The sequence below is a fragment of the Telopea speciosissima genome, unplaced genomic scaffold (assembly GCF_018873765.1).
Source record: "Telopea speciosissima isolate NSW1024214 ecotype Mountain lineage unplaced genomic scaffold, Tspe_v1 Tspe_v1.0355, whole genome shotgun sequence".
Taxonomy (NCBI): Eukaryota; Viridiplantae; Streptophyta; class Magnoliopsida; order Proteales; family Proteaceae; genus Telopea; species Telopea speciosissima.
Window position 1 is genome coordinate 13,540 of NW_025317691.1, and position 18,432 is coordinate 31,971.

At 40.8% G+C, this 18,432-nt stretch overlaps 1 protein-coding gene across 1 annotated transcript; it reads right to left on the reverse strand.

Moving 5' to 3' along the window:
- Positions 1-2,014: 2,014 nt before the first annotated feature.
- Positions 2,015-3,381, reverse strand: LOC122648001. Its single transcript, XM_043841282.1, has 3 exons — positions 3,378-3,381; positions 3,223-3,291; positions 2,015-3,114 (listed from the first exon to the last, which is right to left on the reverse strand). Exons 1-3 carry the CDS (start codon positions 3,379-3,381, stop codon positions 2,015-2,017), a joined length of 1,173 nt encoding a protein of 390 aa, XP_043697217.1.
- Between the last annotated feature and the right edge of the window lie 15,051 nt (positions 3,382-18,432).

Below are 18,432 nucleotides of genomic sequence, written 5' to 3' on the forward strand. Positions count from 1 at the left end.
ACACATCTAATAAGAGATGAGGACACTTTTTAGAAAATACCAAGCCCAAAAAAAGTACCGAAATGCCCCCAAATAATCCCAAACAACCCACCCGGTCTGGTTTAAACCGAAAAATGGACATATGCGAAACATGTATTGATTTGAAGGTCACAACCTTCAACCTTGAATCCACACGTCTAATAAGAGATAAGGACAGTTTTTAGAAAATCCCAAGCCCTAAAAAGTACGAAAGGCCCCCAAATAACACCAAACGACCCACCCGATCTGGTTTAAATCGAAAATGAACATATGCAGAATAGGTACTGATTCGAAGGTCATGACCCTCAACATCGCAACCACACATCTAATAAGAGATAAGGACACATTTTAGAAAATACCAAACCCAAAAAAGTACAGAAATGCACCCAAATATTCCAAAACGACCCACCCGGTCTGGTTTAAAGCAAAAATGAACATATGTCGAAATAGGTTTCGATTAGAAGGTCACGACCCACAACATATCCTCCACACGTTTAATAAAAGATAAGGACACTTTTTAGAAAATCCTAAGCCAAAAAAAGTACCGAAATGCACCCAAATTACCAGAAACGACCCACCCAGTCTGGTTTAAACCGAAAAATGAACATAGGCGAAATAGGTATTGATTAGAAGGTCACGACCCTCAACATCGTATCCACACGTCTAATAAGAGATAAGGACAGTTTTTAGAAAATACCAAACCAAAAAAAGTACAGAAATGCCCCCAAATAACACCAAACGACCTGCCCAATCCGAATTAAACCAAAAATGAACATATGTAGAAATAGGTATCGATTCGAAGGTCACGACCCTCAACATCGTATCCACACATCCAATAAGAGATAAGGACAGTTTTTAGAAAATCCCAAGCCCAAAAAAATACCGAAATGCCCCCAAGTAACCCTAAACGACCCACCCGGTCTGGTTTAAATCGAAAAATGAACATATGCAAAATAGGTATCGATTAGAAGGTCACGACCCTCAACATCGCATCCACACCTCTAATAAGAGATAAGGACACTTTTTAGAAAATCCCAAGCCCAGAAAAGTACCAAATGCCTCCAAATAACCCCAAACGACCAACCCGGTCTTGTTTAAACCGAAAATGAATATTTGTGAAATAGGTATTGATTAGAAGGTCACGACCCTCAACATCGCATCCACACGTCTACTAAGTGATAAGGACACGTTTTAGAAATCCCAAGGCCAAAAAAGTTTAGAAAGGCCCCCAAAGAACTCCAAACGTCCCGCCTGGTCTGATTTAAATTGACAATGAACATATGCAGAATAGGTATCGATTCGAAGGCCAGAACCCTCAACATCGCATCCACATGTCTAATAACAGATAAGGATAAATTTAAGAAAATACCAAACCCAAAAAAGTACAGAAATGCCCCCAAATAACCCCAAAGGACCCACCTGGTCTGATTTAAATCGAAAATAAACATATGTTGAAATAGGTATCGATTCGAAGGTCACGACCCTCAACATCGCATCCACACGTCTAGTAAGAGATAAGGACACTTTTTAGAAAATTCTAAGCCCAAAAAAGTACTGAAATGCCCCCAAATAACCCCAAACTACCCACCCTGTGTGGTTTAAACCGAAAAATGAACACATGCGAAATAGGTATCGATTAGAAGGTCACGACCCTCAGCATCGTATCCACATGTCTAATAAGAGATAAGGACACTTTTTAGAAAATCCCAAGTCCAAAAAAGTACAGAAAGGCCTCCAAATAACACCAAACAACCCACCAGGTCTGGCTTGAATTGAAAATGAACATATGCGGATTTGGTATTGATTCGGAGGTCACGACCCTCAACATCGCATCCACACATCTTTTTTTTTTTTGATAAGTAAGAAATATATTACGAAGGAAAAGAAAAAAAATACAGAAAAGGCATCCTTTGAGAACCCAAAGAGGGGAAAAGGACCCTAGACAAGAGAGGGCATGCCCTATCCAAACAACAAGGAGGAAGACACCCCTCCAAGGCTACATCCTATAATAGGTTACAAACTCTTTATCTTGCTTTATGAGAATCGCTAGCTCCGGAGGGAAGGACTCAGGCTCCCAAAGAATTTCAGAAGGGTCTATAGGGATGGAGGCCATGAAATCTGCAGGCTGATTCTGTTCTCTCCACACATGAATGAATTCTTTAGACCTAAGCAGCCTTGCCTTTATTTGGATCTTACTTTTCAAAGTTAGGATTTGCCAAGGCCCAGTAATCACTCCATTCAAAATATCGACGGCCAACTTCAAATCCGACCTAATAGGGACATCATAAAAGCCCTTATCAACGCAGAGGGAAATTCCTCTGTAAATAGCCATGAGCTTCATGGACAGCACCGAAAGATCTTCCCCTATGCTAGCAAAGGCAGCTAAGGGATCCCCACTATCATCACGAATGAGACCCCCAAAGCCTGCCTTGTCATCTGAAAGAGACCCATCACAATGGAGAGCAACCATGTTCGGATTTGGAGCAAACCAAGAGCATGCCATTGGAATTCTTGCAATCCAACGAACTTGAAGATCCCATTTGGCAGCAATATGATGGTTGGCAGTAGTAGGGTCTCCCACCAAGTCAATGGAAGATAATCTGCCAATAACATCCCCCTTTATAGCCCCTACAATCTGGTCCTTAGATCTGATTTTGTTTCTAAAAATTCTGTAATTTCTCTCCGACCAAATATGCTTGATTGTGGCACAGAAAGCAAGCTTTATGACTAGCCCCAATTTCCCTGCTCTACCTGCAACATATCTAACCGAAATGGCTGCATCAATGGCATTGCTAGGAGTGGCCCCATCATGGAAACAAAGGTCATAAATATGTTTCCAAATATCAGTAGTAAAAGGGCACCCGAAGAAGAGATGATTCCTACTTTCAGTTCCAGCCCAACAAAACACGCAATGATGAGGAGTCAGAATGTGTCTATGAATGAGGTTGTCCCTAGTGGGGAGGGCATCCGAAAGGCATCTCCAGTCTATAAAGGAATGGGACTTTATACTCCCTTCAAACCAAACAGCTTCGCTCCAGTCAATACAGGCAGCTCTTGTGCGGATAGCATTCCAGGCTGATTTGGAAGAGAAATTACCTGAAGAGTTACCAGTCCACACTATCAAATCCGAAACCTCATCATGAAAATTTTCAATGGCTGGAAGGGCCCTCTAAATATCAATGAGATCGAAAGATGTAGAGAGACCAGGGTGCCAATCTCCATCATGGATAATCTCCTTGACACAAGCATGACGGGAAGCAAGGGAATAAGAGCCTGCATCATAGCAAATCCTATTACCAAATTTGCTCAAAAGAACTCCAAACGGGTGCCAATTATCAAGCCAAAGCTTTGTAGCAGACCCATCCCCAATAATAGTTTTGATGAAGGGAAGGGCTTTATCTCTGTACTTCAAGACTTTACGCCAGACCCAAGAGCAGTTATTGAGACCCTTGGCTGTCCAAAGAGACTCTTGCTTGAGGTATCTTTGTTGTACCCAATTAACCCAAAGGCAATCCACCAAATTTGCTTCATAATTCTGACAATGTTCATTTCTTTGACCCGCTTGATTCCCAACCCTCCCTCTGATTTTGGCTTACAGACCGCATCCCAAGAAATAAAATGGGTTTTCCTCTCATGGAAGGGGCCTGACCAAAGGAAATTAGAAAACATAGACTCCAGTTTGGTGACAACATTTCCTGGAAGGCCAAAGATCCCTGCCCAGTAAATCTAGCTACCTTGCAGAACTGAAGATAAGAGTTGAAGACGACCAGCATAAGAGAGGAATCTAACCTTCCACCCCTCCAAATAACCCAAAACGATCCACCCGGTCTGGTTTAAACTGAAAATGAACATATGTCAAAATAGGTATCGATTCGAAGGTCACGACCCTCCACATCGCATCCACACGTCTAATCAGAGATAAGGACAATTTTTAGAAAATTCTAAGCCCAAAAAAGTACCGAAATGCCCCCAAATAACCCCAAACGACCCACCGTGTTTGGTTTAAACCGATAAACGAACACATGCGAAATAGGTATCGATTAGAAGGTCACGACCCTCAGCATCGTATCCACACGTCTAATAAGAGATAAGGATACTCTTTAGAAAATCCCAAGCTCAAAAAAGTACAGAAAGGCCCCCAAATAACACCAAACAACCCACCAGGTCTAGTTTGAACCAAAAATGAACATATGCGGAACAGGTATTGATTCAAAGGTCAGGACCCTCAACATCGCATCCACACATCTAATAAGAGATAAGGACACCTGTTAGAAAAAATACCAAACCCAAAAAAGTATAGAAATTCCCCCAAATAACCCCAAACGACCCACCGGGTCTGGTTTAAACCCAAAATGAACATATATCGAAATAGGTATCGATTCGAAGGTCACGACCCTCAACATCGCATCCACACCTCTAATAAGAGATAAGGACACTTTCTAGAAAATCCCAAGCCCAGAAAAGTACCGAAATGCCCCAAAATAACCCCAAACGATCCACCCAGTCTAGTTTAAACCAAAAATGAACATATGTGAAATAGGTATCGATTAGAAACTCACGACCCTCAAAGTGGCATCCACACGTCTAGTAAGGGATAAGGACACTTTTTAGAAAATCCCAAGCCCCAAAAAAGTATAGAAAGGCCCCCAAATAACTCCAAACGTCCCACCTGGTCTGGTTTAAACTGAAAATGAACATATACAGAATAGGTATCGATTCGAAGGCCAGAACCCTCAACATCGCATCCACACGTCTAATAAGAGATAAGGACACTTTTTAGAAAATACCAAACCCAAAAAAGTATAGAAATGCCCCCAAATAAGCCCGAACGACCCACCCGGTCTGGTTTAAACCCAAAAATGAACATATGCGAAATAGGTATCGATCAGAAGGTCACGACCCTCAACATCGCATCCACACGTCTAATAAGAGATAAGGACACTTTTTAGAAAATCCCAAGCCCAAAAAAGTACCGAAATGCCCCCAAATGCCCCCAAATAACCGACCCACCCGGTCTAGTTTAAACCAAAAATCAACATTTGCGAAATAGGTATCGATTAGAAGGTCACGACCCTCAACATTGCATCCACACATCTAGTAAGAGATAATGACAGTTTTTAGAAAATCCCAAGCCCAAAAAAGTGTAGAAAGGCCCCCCAAATAACTCCAAACGTCCCACATGGTCTGGTTTAAATTGAAAATGAACATATGCGGAATAGGTATCGATTCGAAGGTCATGACCCTCAACATCGCATCCACACGTCTAATAAGAGATAAGGACACCTTCAAGAAAATACCAAACCCAAAAAAGTATAGAAATGCCCCCAAATAACCCCAAAGGACCCACCCGGTCTGGTTTAAACCGAAATGAACATATGTCGAAATAGGTATCGATACGAAGCTCACGACCCTCAACATCGCATCCACACGTCTAATAAGAGATAAGGACCATTTTTAGAATATATCGAACCCAAAAAAGTACAAAAATGCCTCTAAATAACCCAAAATGACCCATCCGGTTTGGTTTAAACCGAAAATGAACATATGTCGAAATAGGTATCGATTCGAAGGTCACGACCCTCAAATTCACATCCACACGTCTAATAAGAGATAAGGACACTTTTTAGAAAATCGCAAGACCAAAAAACTACCGAAATGCTTCCAAATAACCCAAAATGACTCACCCGGTTTGGTTTAAACCGAAAAATGAACATATGAGAAATAGGTATTGATTCGAAGGTCACGACCCTCAACATCTGATCCACACATATAATAAGAGATAAGGACACTTTTTAGAAAATCCCAAGCCCAGAAAAGTATTGAAATGCCCCCAAATAACATCAAACAACCCACCAGGTCTGGTTTGAACCGAAAATGAACATATGCGGAACAGGTATTGATTCGAAGGTCACGACCCTCAACATCGCATCCACACATCTAATAAGAGATAAGGACACTTTTTAGAAAATACCAAACCGAAAAAAGTACAGAAATGCCCCCAAATAACACCAAACGACCCACCCAGTCCGGTTTAAACCGAAAATGAACATATGCGGAATAGGTATTAATTCGAAGGTCACAACCCTCGACATCACATCCACACATCTAATAAGAGATGAGGACACTTTTTAGAAAGTACCAAACCCAAAAAAATACAGAAATTCCCCCAAATAACCCCAAACGACCCACCCGGTCTGGTTTAAATCGAAAATGAACATGTTTCGAAATAGGTATCGATTCGAAGGTCACAACCCTCAAAATCGCATCTACATGTCCAATAAGAGATAAGGACACTTTTTAGAAAATCCCAAGCCCAAAAAAGTATCGAAATGCCCCAAAATAACCATAAACGACCTACCCGGTCTGGTTCAAATCAAAAAATGAACATATGCGAAATAGGTATCGATTAGAAGGTAACGACCCTCAACATCGCATCCACACGTCTAGTAAGAGATAGTGACACTTTTTAGAAAAGCCCAAGCCCAAAAAAATATAGAAAGGCCCCCAAATAACTCTAAACGTCCCACCTGGTCTGGTTTAAACTGAAAATGAACATATGCAGAATAGGTATCGATTCGAAGCCCAGAACCCTCAACATCGCATCCACACGTCTAATAAGAGATAAGAACAATTTTTAGAAAATACCAAACCCAAAAAAGTATAGAAATGCCCCCAAATAACCCCAAACGACCCACCCAGTCTGGTTTAAACCGAAAATAAACATATGTCAAAATAGGTATCGATTCGAAGGTCACGACCCTCAACATCGCATACACACGTCTAATAACAGATAAGGACACTTTTTAGAAAATTCTAACCCCCAAAAAGTACCAAAATGCCCCTAAATAACCCCAAACGACCCCTCCTGTCTGGTTTAAACCCAAAAATGAATACATGCAAAATAGATATCAATTAGAAGGTCACGATGCTCAGCATCGCATCCACATGTCTAATAAGGGATAAGGACATTTTTTAGAAAATCCCAAGCCCAAAAAAGTACAGAAAGGTCCTCAAATAACACCGAACGACCCACCCGGTCTGGTTTAAACCAAAAATGAACATCTCATCCACACATATATTAAGAGATAAGGACACTTTTTATAAAATCCCAAGCCCAAAAAAGTATCGAAATGCCCCCAAATAACCCCAAACAATCCACCTGGTCTAGTTTAAACCGAAAATGAACATATGTGAAATAGGTATCGATTAGAAGGTCACGACCCACAACATGGCATCCACACGTCTAGTAAGAGATAAGGACAATTTTTAGAAAATCCCAAGCCCAAAAAAGTATAGAAAGGCCCCCAAAAAACTCCAAACATCCCACCTGGTCTGGTTTAAACCGAAAATGAACATATGTGGAATAGGTATCAATTCGAAGCCCAGAACCCTCAACAACGCATCCACATGCCTAATAAGAGATAAGGACACTTTTTAGAAAATACCAAACCCAAAAAAGTACAGAAATGCCCCCAAATAACCCCAAAGGACCCACCCGGTCTGGTTTAAACAAAAAATGAACATATATCGAAATAGGTATCAATTCCTAGGTCACGACCCTCAACATCGCATCCACACGTCTAATAAGAGATAAGGACACTTTTTAGAAAATTCTAAGCCCAAAAAAGTACCGAAATGTCCGTAAATAACCCCAAACGACCCACCCTGTCTGGTTTAAACCAAAAAATGAACACATGCGAAATAGGTATCTATTAGAAGGTCACGACCCTCAACATCGCATCCACACCTCTAATATGAGATAAGGACACTTTTTAGACAATCCCAAGCCTAAAAAAGTATTAAAAGGCCTCCAAATAACACCAAACGACCCACCCGGTCTGGTTTGAACAGAAAATGAACATATGCGGAACAGGTATTGATTCGAAGGTCACGACCCTCAACATCGCATCCACATATCTAATAAGAGATAAGGGCACTCTTTATTAAACACCAAGCCCAAAAAAGTACCGAAATACCCCCAAATAACCCCAAACAATCCACCCGGTCTGGTTTAAACCGAAAATGAACATATTTGAAATAGGTATCGCTTAGAAGGTCACGACCCTCAACATGGCTTCCACACATCTAGTAAGAGATATGGTCACTTTTTCGAAAATCCAAAGCCCAAAAAAGTATAGAAAGGCCCCCAAATAACTCCAAACGTCCCACCTGGACTGGTTTAAACTGAAAATGAACATATGCGGATTAGGTATCGATTCGAAGGCCAGAACCCTCAACATCGCATCCACACGTCTAATAAGAGATAAGGACACTTTTTAGAAAATACCAAACCCAAAAAAGTACAGAAATGCCCCCAAATAACCCCAAAGGATCCACCCGGTCTGGTTTAAACCGAAAATGAACATATATCGAAATAGGTATCGATTCCAAGGTCACGACCCTCAACATCGCATCCACACGTCTAATAAGAGATAAGGACACTTTTTAGAAAATTCTAAGCCCAAAAAAGTACCGAAATGCCCCTAAATAACCCCAAACGACCCACCCTATTTGGATTAAACCAAAAAATGGACACATGCGAAATAGGTATCGATTAGAAGGTAACGACCCTCAGCATCGCATCCACACGTCTAATAAGAGATAAGGACACTTTTTAGACAATCCCAAGCCTAAAAAAGTATTGAAAGGCCTCCAAATAACACCAAACGACCAACCCGGTCTAGTTTGAACCGAAAATGAACATATGCGGAACAGGTATTGAGTCGAAGGCCACGACCCTAAATATCGCATCCACATATCTAATAAGAAATAAGGACACTTTTTATTAAATACCAAATCCAAAAAAGTACAGAAATGCCCCCAAATAACACCAAACGACCCACCCAGTCCAGTTTAAATCGAAAATGAACATATGCAGAATTGGTATTGATTCGAAGGTCACAACCCCCAACATCGTATCCACACGTCTAATAATGGATAAGGACACTTTTTAGAAAATACCAATCCCAAAAAAGTACAGAAATGCCCCCAAATAACTTCAAACGACCGACCAGGTCTGGTTTAAACCGAAAAAGAGCGTATTCAGAACAGGTATAGCGTCGAAGGTCACGACCCTCAACATCGTATCCACACGTCTAATATGAGATAAGGACACTTTTTAGAAAATCCCAAGACCAAAAAACTATCGAAATGCTCCCAAATCACTTGAAACGACCCACCCGATCTGGTTTAAACCGAAAAATGAAGATACATGCAAAATAGGTGTCATTTAGAAGGTCACGACCCTCAACATCGTATCCACACGTCAAAAAAGAGCTAAAAATGCTTTTTAGAAACTCCCAAGCACAAAAAATTACAGAAAGGCCCCCAAATAACTCCAAACGACCCACCCGGTCTGGTTTAAATCGCAAAGAAACATATGCAGAATAGGTATTGATTCGAAGGTCACGACCCTCAACATCGCATCCACACATCTTATAAGAGATAAGGACACTTTTTAAAAAATACCAAATCCAAAAAAGTACCGAAATGCCCCCGAAATAACCCCAAATGACCCACCCGGTTTGGTTTAAATCGAAAATAAACGTATGTCAAAATAGGTATCAATACGAAGGTCATGACCCTCAACATCGCATCCACACGTCTAATAAGGGATAAGGACACTTTTTAGAAAATCCCAAGCCCAAAAAAGTATAGAAAGGCCCCCAAATAACTGCAAACGTCCCACGTGGTCTGGTTTAAACTGAAAATGAACATATGCAGTATAGGTATCGATTCGATGGCCAAAACCCTCAACGTCGCATTCACACGTCTAATAAGAGTTAAGGACAATTTTTAGAAAATACCAAACCCAAAAAATTATAGAAATGCCCCCAAATAACCCAGAAGGACCCACCCGGTCTGGTTTAAATAGAAAATAAACATATGTCGAAATGGGTATCGATTCGAAGGTCACGACCCTCAACATCCCATCCACATGTCTAATAAGAGATCAGGACACTTTTTAGAAAATTCTGAGCCCAAAAAAGTACCGAAATGCCCCCAAATAACCCCAAACGACCCACCCTGTCTAGTTTAAACCGAAAAATAAACACATGCGAAATCGATATCGATTAGAAGGTCACGACCCTTAACTTCGCATCCACATGTCTAATAAGAGATAAGGACACTTTTTAGGAAATCCCAAGCCTAAAAAAGTACAAGAAGGCCCCCAAATAACACCAAAAAACCCACCAGGCCTGGTTTCAACCGAAAATGAACATATGCGGAACAGGTATTGATTCGAAGGTCACGACCCTGAACATCGCATCCACACATCTAATAAGTGACAAGGACACTTTTAAGAAAATACCAAACCCAAAAAAGTATAGAAATGCCCCCAAATAACACCAAACGACCCACCTAGTCCGGTTTTAAACCGAAAATGAACATATGCAGAACAGGTATTGATTCGAAGGTCACAACCCTCAACATCGCATTCACACATCTAATAAGAGATAGGGACACTTTTTATTAAATACCAAACCCAAAAAAGTACAGAAATGCCCCAAAATAACTTCAAACGACCGACCAGGTCTGGTTTAAACTGAAAAAGAGCTTATTCGGAACAGGTATAGCTTCGAAGGTCACGACCCTCAACATCGTATCCACACGTCTAATATGAGATAAGGACACTTTTTAGAAAATCCCAAGCACAAAAAAGTACCGAAATGCCCCCAAATAACCCCTAACGACCTACCCGGTCTAGTTTAAACCCAAAAATGAACATATGCGAAATAGGTATCGATTAGAAGGTCACGACCCTCAACATCGCATCCACACGTCTAATAAAAGATAAGGACACTTTTTAGAACATCCCAAGCCCCAAAAAGTACTGAAATGCCCCCAAATGCCCCCAAATAACGGACCCACCCGGTCTAGTTTAAACCAAAAATGAACATATGCGAAATAGGTATCGATTAGAAGGTCATGACCCTCAGCATTGCATCCACACGTCTAGTAAGAGATAACGACACTTTTTAGAAAATCCCAAACCCAAAAGAGTGTAGAAAGGCCCCCCAAATTACTCTAAACGTCCCAACTGGTCTAGTTTAAACCAAAAATGAACATATGTCAAAATAGGTATCGATTCGAAGGTCACGACCCTCAACATCGCATCCACTCGTCTAATAAGAGATAAGGACAATTTTTAGAAAATCCCAAGACCAAAAAACTATCGAAATGCTCCCAAATCACTTGAAACGACCCACCCGATCTGGTTTAAACCGAAAAATGAAGATACATGCAAAATAGGTATCATTTAGAAGGTCACGACCCTCAACATCGTATCCACACGTCAAAGAAGAGCTAAAAATACTTTTTAGAAAGGCCCCCAAATAACTCCAAACGACCCACCCGGTCTGGTTTAAATCGAAAATAAACATATGCAGAATAGGTATTGATTCGAAGGTCACGACCCTCAACATCGCATCCACACATCTTATAAGAGATAAGGACACTTTTTAAAAAATACCAAACCCAAAAAAGTACCTAAAGGCCCCCGAAATAACCCCAAATGACCCACCCGGTCTGGTTTAAATCGAAAATAAACGTATGTCGAAATAGGTATCAATACGAAGGTCATGACCCTCAACATCGCATCCACACGTCTAATAAGGGATAAGGACACTTTTTAGAAAATCCCAAGCCCAAAAAAGTATAGAAAGGCCCCCAAATAACTCCAAACGTCCCACGTGGTCTGGTTTAAACAGAAAATGAACATATGCAGTATAGGTAACGATTCGATGGCCAAAACCCTCAACATCGCATTCACACGTCTAATAAGAGTTAAGGACAATTTTTAGAAAATACCAAACCCAAAAAATTATAGAAATGCCCCCAAATAACCCAGAAGGACCCACCCGGTCTGGTTTAAATAGAAAATAAACATATGTCGAACTGGGTATCGATTCGAAGGTCACGACCCTCAACATCCCATCCACATGTCTAATAAGAGATAAGGACACTTTTTAGAAAATTCTGAGCCCAAAAAAGTACCGAAATGCCCCCAAATAACCCCAAACGACCCACCCTGTCTAGTTTAAACCAAAAAATAAACACATGCGAATCGGTATCGATTAGAAGGTCACGACCCTTAACTTCGCATCCACATGTCTAATAAGAGATAAGGACACTTTTTAGGAAATCCCAAGCCTAAAAAAGTACAAGAAGGCCCCCAAATAACACCAAAAAACCCACCAGGTCTGGTTTCAACCGAAAATGAACATATGCGGAATAGGTATTGATTCAAAGGTCACGACCCTCAACATCGCATCCACACATCAAATAACAGATAAGGACACTTTTTAGAAACTACCAATGCCAAAAAAGTACAGAAATACCCCCAAATAACTCGAAACAACCCACCAGGTCTGGTTTAAACTGAAAATGAGCGTATGCGGAATAGGTATCGATTCGAAGGTCACGACCCTCAACATCATATCCACACGTCTAATATGAGACAAAGACACTTTTTAGAAAATCTCAAGCCCAAAAAAGTACCGAAAGGCCCCCAAATAATCCCAAACGACCCACCCGGTCAGGTTTAAACCAAAAATGAACATATGCGAAATAGGTATCGATTAGAAGGTCACGACCCTCAACATCGCATCCACACGTCTAATAAGAGATAAGGACACTTTTTAGAAAATCCCAGGCCCAAAAAAGTACCGAAATGCCCCAAAATGCCCCCAAATAACCGACCCACCCGGTCTAGTTTAAACAAAAAATGAACATATGCGAAATAGGTATCGATTAGAAGGTCACGACCCTCAACATTGCATCCACACGTCTAATAAGAGATAAGGTCATTTTTTAGAAAATCCGAAGACCAAAAAACTACCAAAATGCTCCCAATTAACCCGAAACGACCCACCCGATCTGGTTTAAACCAAAAAATGAAGATATGCCAAATAGGTATCAATTAGAAGGTCACGACCCTCAACATCGTATCCACACGTCAAATAAGAGATAAAGATACTTTTTAGAAACTCCCAATCACAAAAAAGAACAGAAAGGCCCCCAAATAACTCTAAACGACCCACCCGGTCTGGTTTAAACAGAAAATGAACATGTGAGGAACAGGTATTGATTCGAAGGTCATGACCCTCAGCATCGCATCCACATATCTAGTAAGAGATAAGGACACTTTTTAGAAAATACCAAACCCACAAAAGTACCGAAATGCCCCCAAATCATCCCAAACGACCCACCCGTTCTGGTTTAAACCGAAAATAAACATATGTCAAAATAGGTATCGATTCGAAGGTCACAGCCCTCAACATCGCATCCACATGTCTAGTAAGGGATAAGGACACTTCTTAGAAAATCCCACGGCCAAAAAAGTGTAGAAAGGCCCCCAAATAACTCTAAACGTCCCACCTGGTCTGGTTTAAACTGAAAATGAACATATGCGGAATAGGTATCGAATCGAAGGCGAGAACCCTCAACATCGCATCCACACGTCTAATAAGAGATAAGGACACTTTTAAGAAAATTCTAAGCCCAAAAAAGTATCGAAATGTCCCCAAATAACCCCAAACGACCCACCCTGTCTGGTTTAAACCAAAAAATGAACACATGCGAAATAGGTATCGATTAGAAGGTCACGACCTTCAGCAACGCATCCACACGTCTAAAAAGAAATAATGACACTTTTTAGAAAATCCGAAGCCAAAAAAAGTACAGAAAGGCTCCCAAATAACACCAAACGACCCACCCAGTCCGGTTTAAACCGAAAATAAACATATGCAGAACTAGTATTGATTCGATGGCCACAACCCTCAACATCGCATCCACACATATAATAAGAGATAAGGACACTTGTAGAAAATACCAAACCCAAAAAAGTACAGGAATTCCCCCAAATAACCCCAAACGACCCACCCCGTCTGGTTTAAATCGAAAATGAACATGTGTCGAAATAGGTATCGATTCAAGGGTCATGACCCCCAACATTGCATCCACACATCTAATAAGAGATAAGGACACTTTTTATAAATTCCCAAGCCAAAAAAAGTACCGAAATGCCCCCAAATAACCCTAAAAGACCCGTCCAGTCATGTTTAAACCGAAAAATGAACATACGCGAAATAGGTATCGATTAGAAGGTCACGACCCTCAACATCGCATCCACACCTCTAATAAGAGGTGATGACGCTTTTTAGAAAATCCCAAGCCTAGAAAAGTACCGAAATGCCCCCAAATAACCCCAAACAATCCACCCGGTCTGGTTTAAACAAAAAATGAACATATGTGAAATAGGTATCAATTAGAAGGTCACGACACTCAACATGGCATCCACACGTCTAGTAAGAGATAAGGACAATTTTTAGAAATTCCCAAGCCCAAAAAAGTATAGAAAGGCCCCCAAATAACTCCAAACGTCCCACCTGGTCTGGTTTAAATTGAAAATGAACATATGCGGAATAGGTATCGATTCGAAGGCCAGAATCCTCAACATCGCATCCACACGTCTAATAAGAGATAAGGACACTTTTTAGAAAATACCATACCCAAAAAAGTACAGAAATGCCCCCAAATAACACCAAAGGACCCACCCGGTCTGGTTTAAAACGAAAATGAACACATGCGAAATACGTATCGATTAGAAGGTCACGACCCTCAGCTTTGCATCCACACGCCTAATAAGAGATAAGGACACTTTTCAGACAATCCCAAGCCCAAAAAAGTATAGAAAGGCCTCCAAATAACACCAAACGACCCACCCGGTCTGGTTTGAACCGAAAATGAACATATGCGGAACAGGTATTGATTCGAAGGTCACGACCCTCAACATCGCATCCACACATCTAATAAGTGATAAGGACACTTTTTATTAAATACCAAACCCAAAAAAGTGCAGAAATGCCCCAAAATAACACCAAACGACCCACCCAGTGCGGTTTAAACTGAAAATGAACATATGCGAAATTGGTATTGATTCGAAGGTCACAACCCACAACATCATATCCACACGTCTAATAATAGATAAGGACACTTTTTAGAAAATACCAATCCCAAAAAAGTACAGAAATGCCCCCAAATAACTTCAAACGACCGACTAGGTCTGGTTTAAATAAAAAATGAGCGTATACGAAACAGGTATCGATTCAAAGGTCACGACCCTCAACATTGTATCCACACGTCTAATATGAGATAAGGACACCTTTTAGAAAATCCCAAGCCCAAAAAAGTACCGAAATACTCTCCAATGCCCCCAACTAACCGACCCACCCGGTCTAGTTTAAACCAAAAATGAACATATGTGGAATAGGTATCGATTCGAAGGCCAGAACCCCGAACATCGCATCTACACGTCTAATAAGAGATAAGGACACGTTTTAGAAAATACTAAACCCAAAAAAGTACAGAACTGCCCCCTAATAACCCTAAAGGACCCACCCGGTCTGGTTTAAATAAAAAATGAACATATATCGAAATAGGAATCAATTCCATGGTCACGACCCTCAACATTGCATCCACACGTCCAATAAAAGATAAGGACACTTTTTAGAAAATTCTAAGCCCAAAAAAGTACCGAAATACCCGCAAATAACCCCAAACGACCCACCCTGTCTGGTTTAAACCAAAAAAAGAACACATGCAAAATAGGTATCGATTAGAAAGTCACGACCCTCAGCATCGCGACCACACGCCTAATAAGAGATATGGACACTTTTTAGAAAAGCCCACTCCTAAAAAAGTAAAGAAAGGCCTCCAAATAACACCAAACGACCCACCTGGTCTGGTTTGAACCGAAAATGAACATATGTGGAACAGGTATTGATTCGAAGGTCACGATCCTCAACATCGCATCCACACATCTAATAAGAGACAAGGACACTTTTTAGAAGATACCAAACCGAAAAAAGTACAGAAATGCCCCGAAATAACACCAAACGACCCACCCAATCCGGTTTAAACCGAAAATCAACATAAACGGAACAGGTATTGATTCGAAGGTCACAACCCTCAACATCGCATCCACACATCTAAAAAGAGATGAGGACACTTTTCAGAAAATACCAAACCCAAAAAAGTATAGAAATTCTCCCAAATAATCCCAAACGACCCACTCGGTCTGGTTTAAATAAAAAATGAACATATGGTAAAATAGGTTTCGATTTAAAGGTCATGACCCTCAACATCGCATCCACACGTCCAATAAGAGATAAGGACACTTTTTAGAAAATTCAAAGCCCAAAAAAGTACCTAAATGCCCGCAAATAATCCCAAATCACCCATCCTGTCTGGTTTAAATCAAAAAATGAACACATGCGAAATAGGTATTGATTAGAAGGTCATGACCCTCGGCATCGCATCCACACGTCTAATAAGAGATAAGGACACTTTTTAGACAATCCCAAGCCCAAAAAAGTACAGAAAGGCCTCCAAATAACACCAAACAACCCACCAGGTCTAGTTTGAACCGAAAATATACATATGTGGAACAGGTATTGATTCGAAGGTCACGACCCTCAACATCTCATCCACACATCTAATAAGAGACAAGGACATATTTTAGAAAAAACCAAAGCCATAAAAGTACAGAAATGCCCCCAAATAAAACCAAACGACCCACCCAGTCCAGTTTAAACAGAAAATGAACATATGCGAAACAGGTATTGATTCGAAGGTCACAACTCTCAACATCGCATCAACACATCTAAAAAGAAATAAGGACACTTTTCAGAAAATACCAAAACCAAAAAAGTACAGAAATTCCCCCAAATAACCCCAAACGACCCACCCGGTCTGGTTTCAATCGAAAATGAACATATGTCAAAATAGGTTTCGATTCGAAGGTCACGACCCTCAACATCGCATCCACACGTCCAATAAGAGATAAGGACACTTTTTAGAAAATCCCTAGCCCAAAAAAGTATCCAAATGCCCCCAAATAACCATAAACGACCCACCCGGTCTGGTTTAAACCGAAAAATGAACATATGCGAAATACATATCTATTAGAAGGTCACGACCCTCAACATCGCATCCATACCTCTAATAAGAGATAAGGACACTTTTTAGAAAATCCCAAGCCCCGAAAAGTACCGAAATGCCCCCAAATAACCCCAAACGATCCACCCGGTCTGCTTTAAACCGAAAATGAACATATGTGAAATAGGTATCGATCAGAAGGTCACGACCCTCAACATGGCATCCACACGTCTAGTAAAAGATAAGGACACTTTCTAGAAAATCCCAAACCCAAAAAAGTAAAGAAAGGCCCCCAAATAACTCCAAACGTCCCACCTGGTCTGGTTTAAACTGAAAATGAACATATGCGGAATAGGTATCGATTCGAAGGCCAGAACCCTCAACATCGCATCCACACGTCTAATAAGAGATAAGGACACTTTTTAGAAAATACCAAACCCAAAAAAGTACAAAAATGCCCCCAAATAACCCCAAACGACCTACCTAGTCCTGTTTAAACTGAAAGCCAACATATGCGGAATGGGTATTGATTCGAAGGTCACAACCCACAACATCGTATCCACACATCTAATAAGAGATAAGGACACTTTTTAGAAAATCTCAAGCCCAAAAAAGTATTGAAATGCCCCCAAATAACTCTGAACGATCCACCCGGTCTGGTTTTAACCGAAAAATGAACATATGCGAAATAGGTATCGCGTAGAAGCTCATGACCCTCAACATCGCATCCACACCTGTAATAAGAGATAAGCAAACTTTTTAGAAAGTCCCAAGCCCAAAAAAGTATCGAAATGCCCCCAAATAACCCCAAACAATTTACCCGGCCTGGTCTAAACCGAAAATGAAAATATGTGAAATAGGTATCGCATAGAAGGTCACGACCCTCAACATGGCATCCACACGTCTAGTAAGAGATAAGGACCCTTCTTAGAAAATCTCAAGCCCAAAAAAGTACAGAAAGGCCCCCAAATAACTCCAAACGTCCCACCTGGGCTAGTTTAAACTGAAAATGAACATATGCGGAATAGGTATCGATTCGAAAGTCACAACCCTCAACAACGCATCCACACGTCTAATACGAGATAAGGAAACTTTTTAAAAAATACCAAACCCAAAAAAGTACAAAAATTCTCCCAAATAACCCCAAAGGACCCACCCGATCTGGTTTAAACCGAAAATGAACATATATCGAAATAGGCATCGATTCCAAGGTCACGACCCACAACATCGCATCCATACGTCTAATAAGAGATAAGGACACTTTTTAGAAAATCCCAAGCCCAAAAAAGTACCGAAATGATCGCAAATAACCCCAAATGACCCACCCTGTCTGGTTTAAACCAAAAAATGAACACATGCGAAATAGGTATCGATTAGAAGGTCACGACCCTCAACATCGCATCCACACATCTAATAAGAGATAAGGACACTTTTTAGAAAATCCCAAGCCCAAAAAAGTACCAAAATGCCCCC

Excerpts from the sequence above, each read along its gene's own strand:
- LOC122648001 (XM_043841282.1), bottom strand. Across the intron at positions 3,115-3,222 it reads TGATGGAGATTGGCACCCTG|GTAATTTCTCTTCCAAATCA; the intron begins GTCTCTCTACAT and ends GTAACTCTTCAG.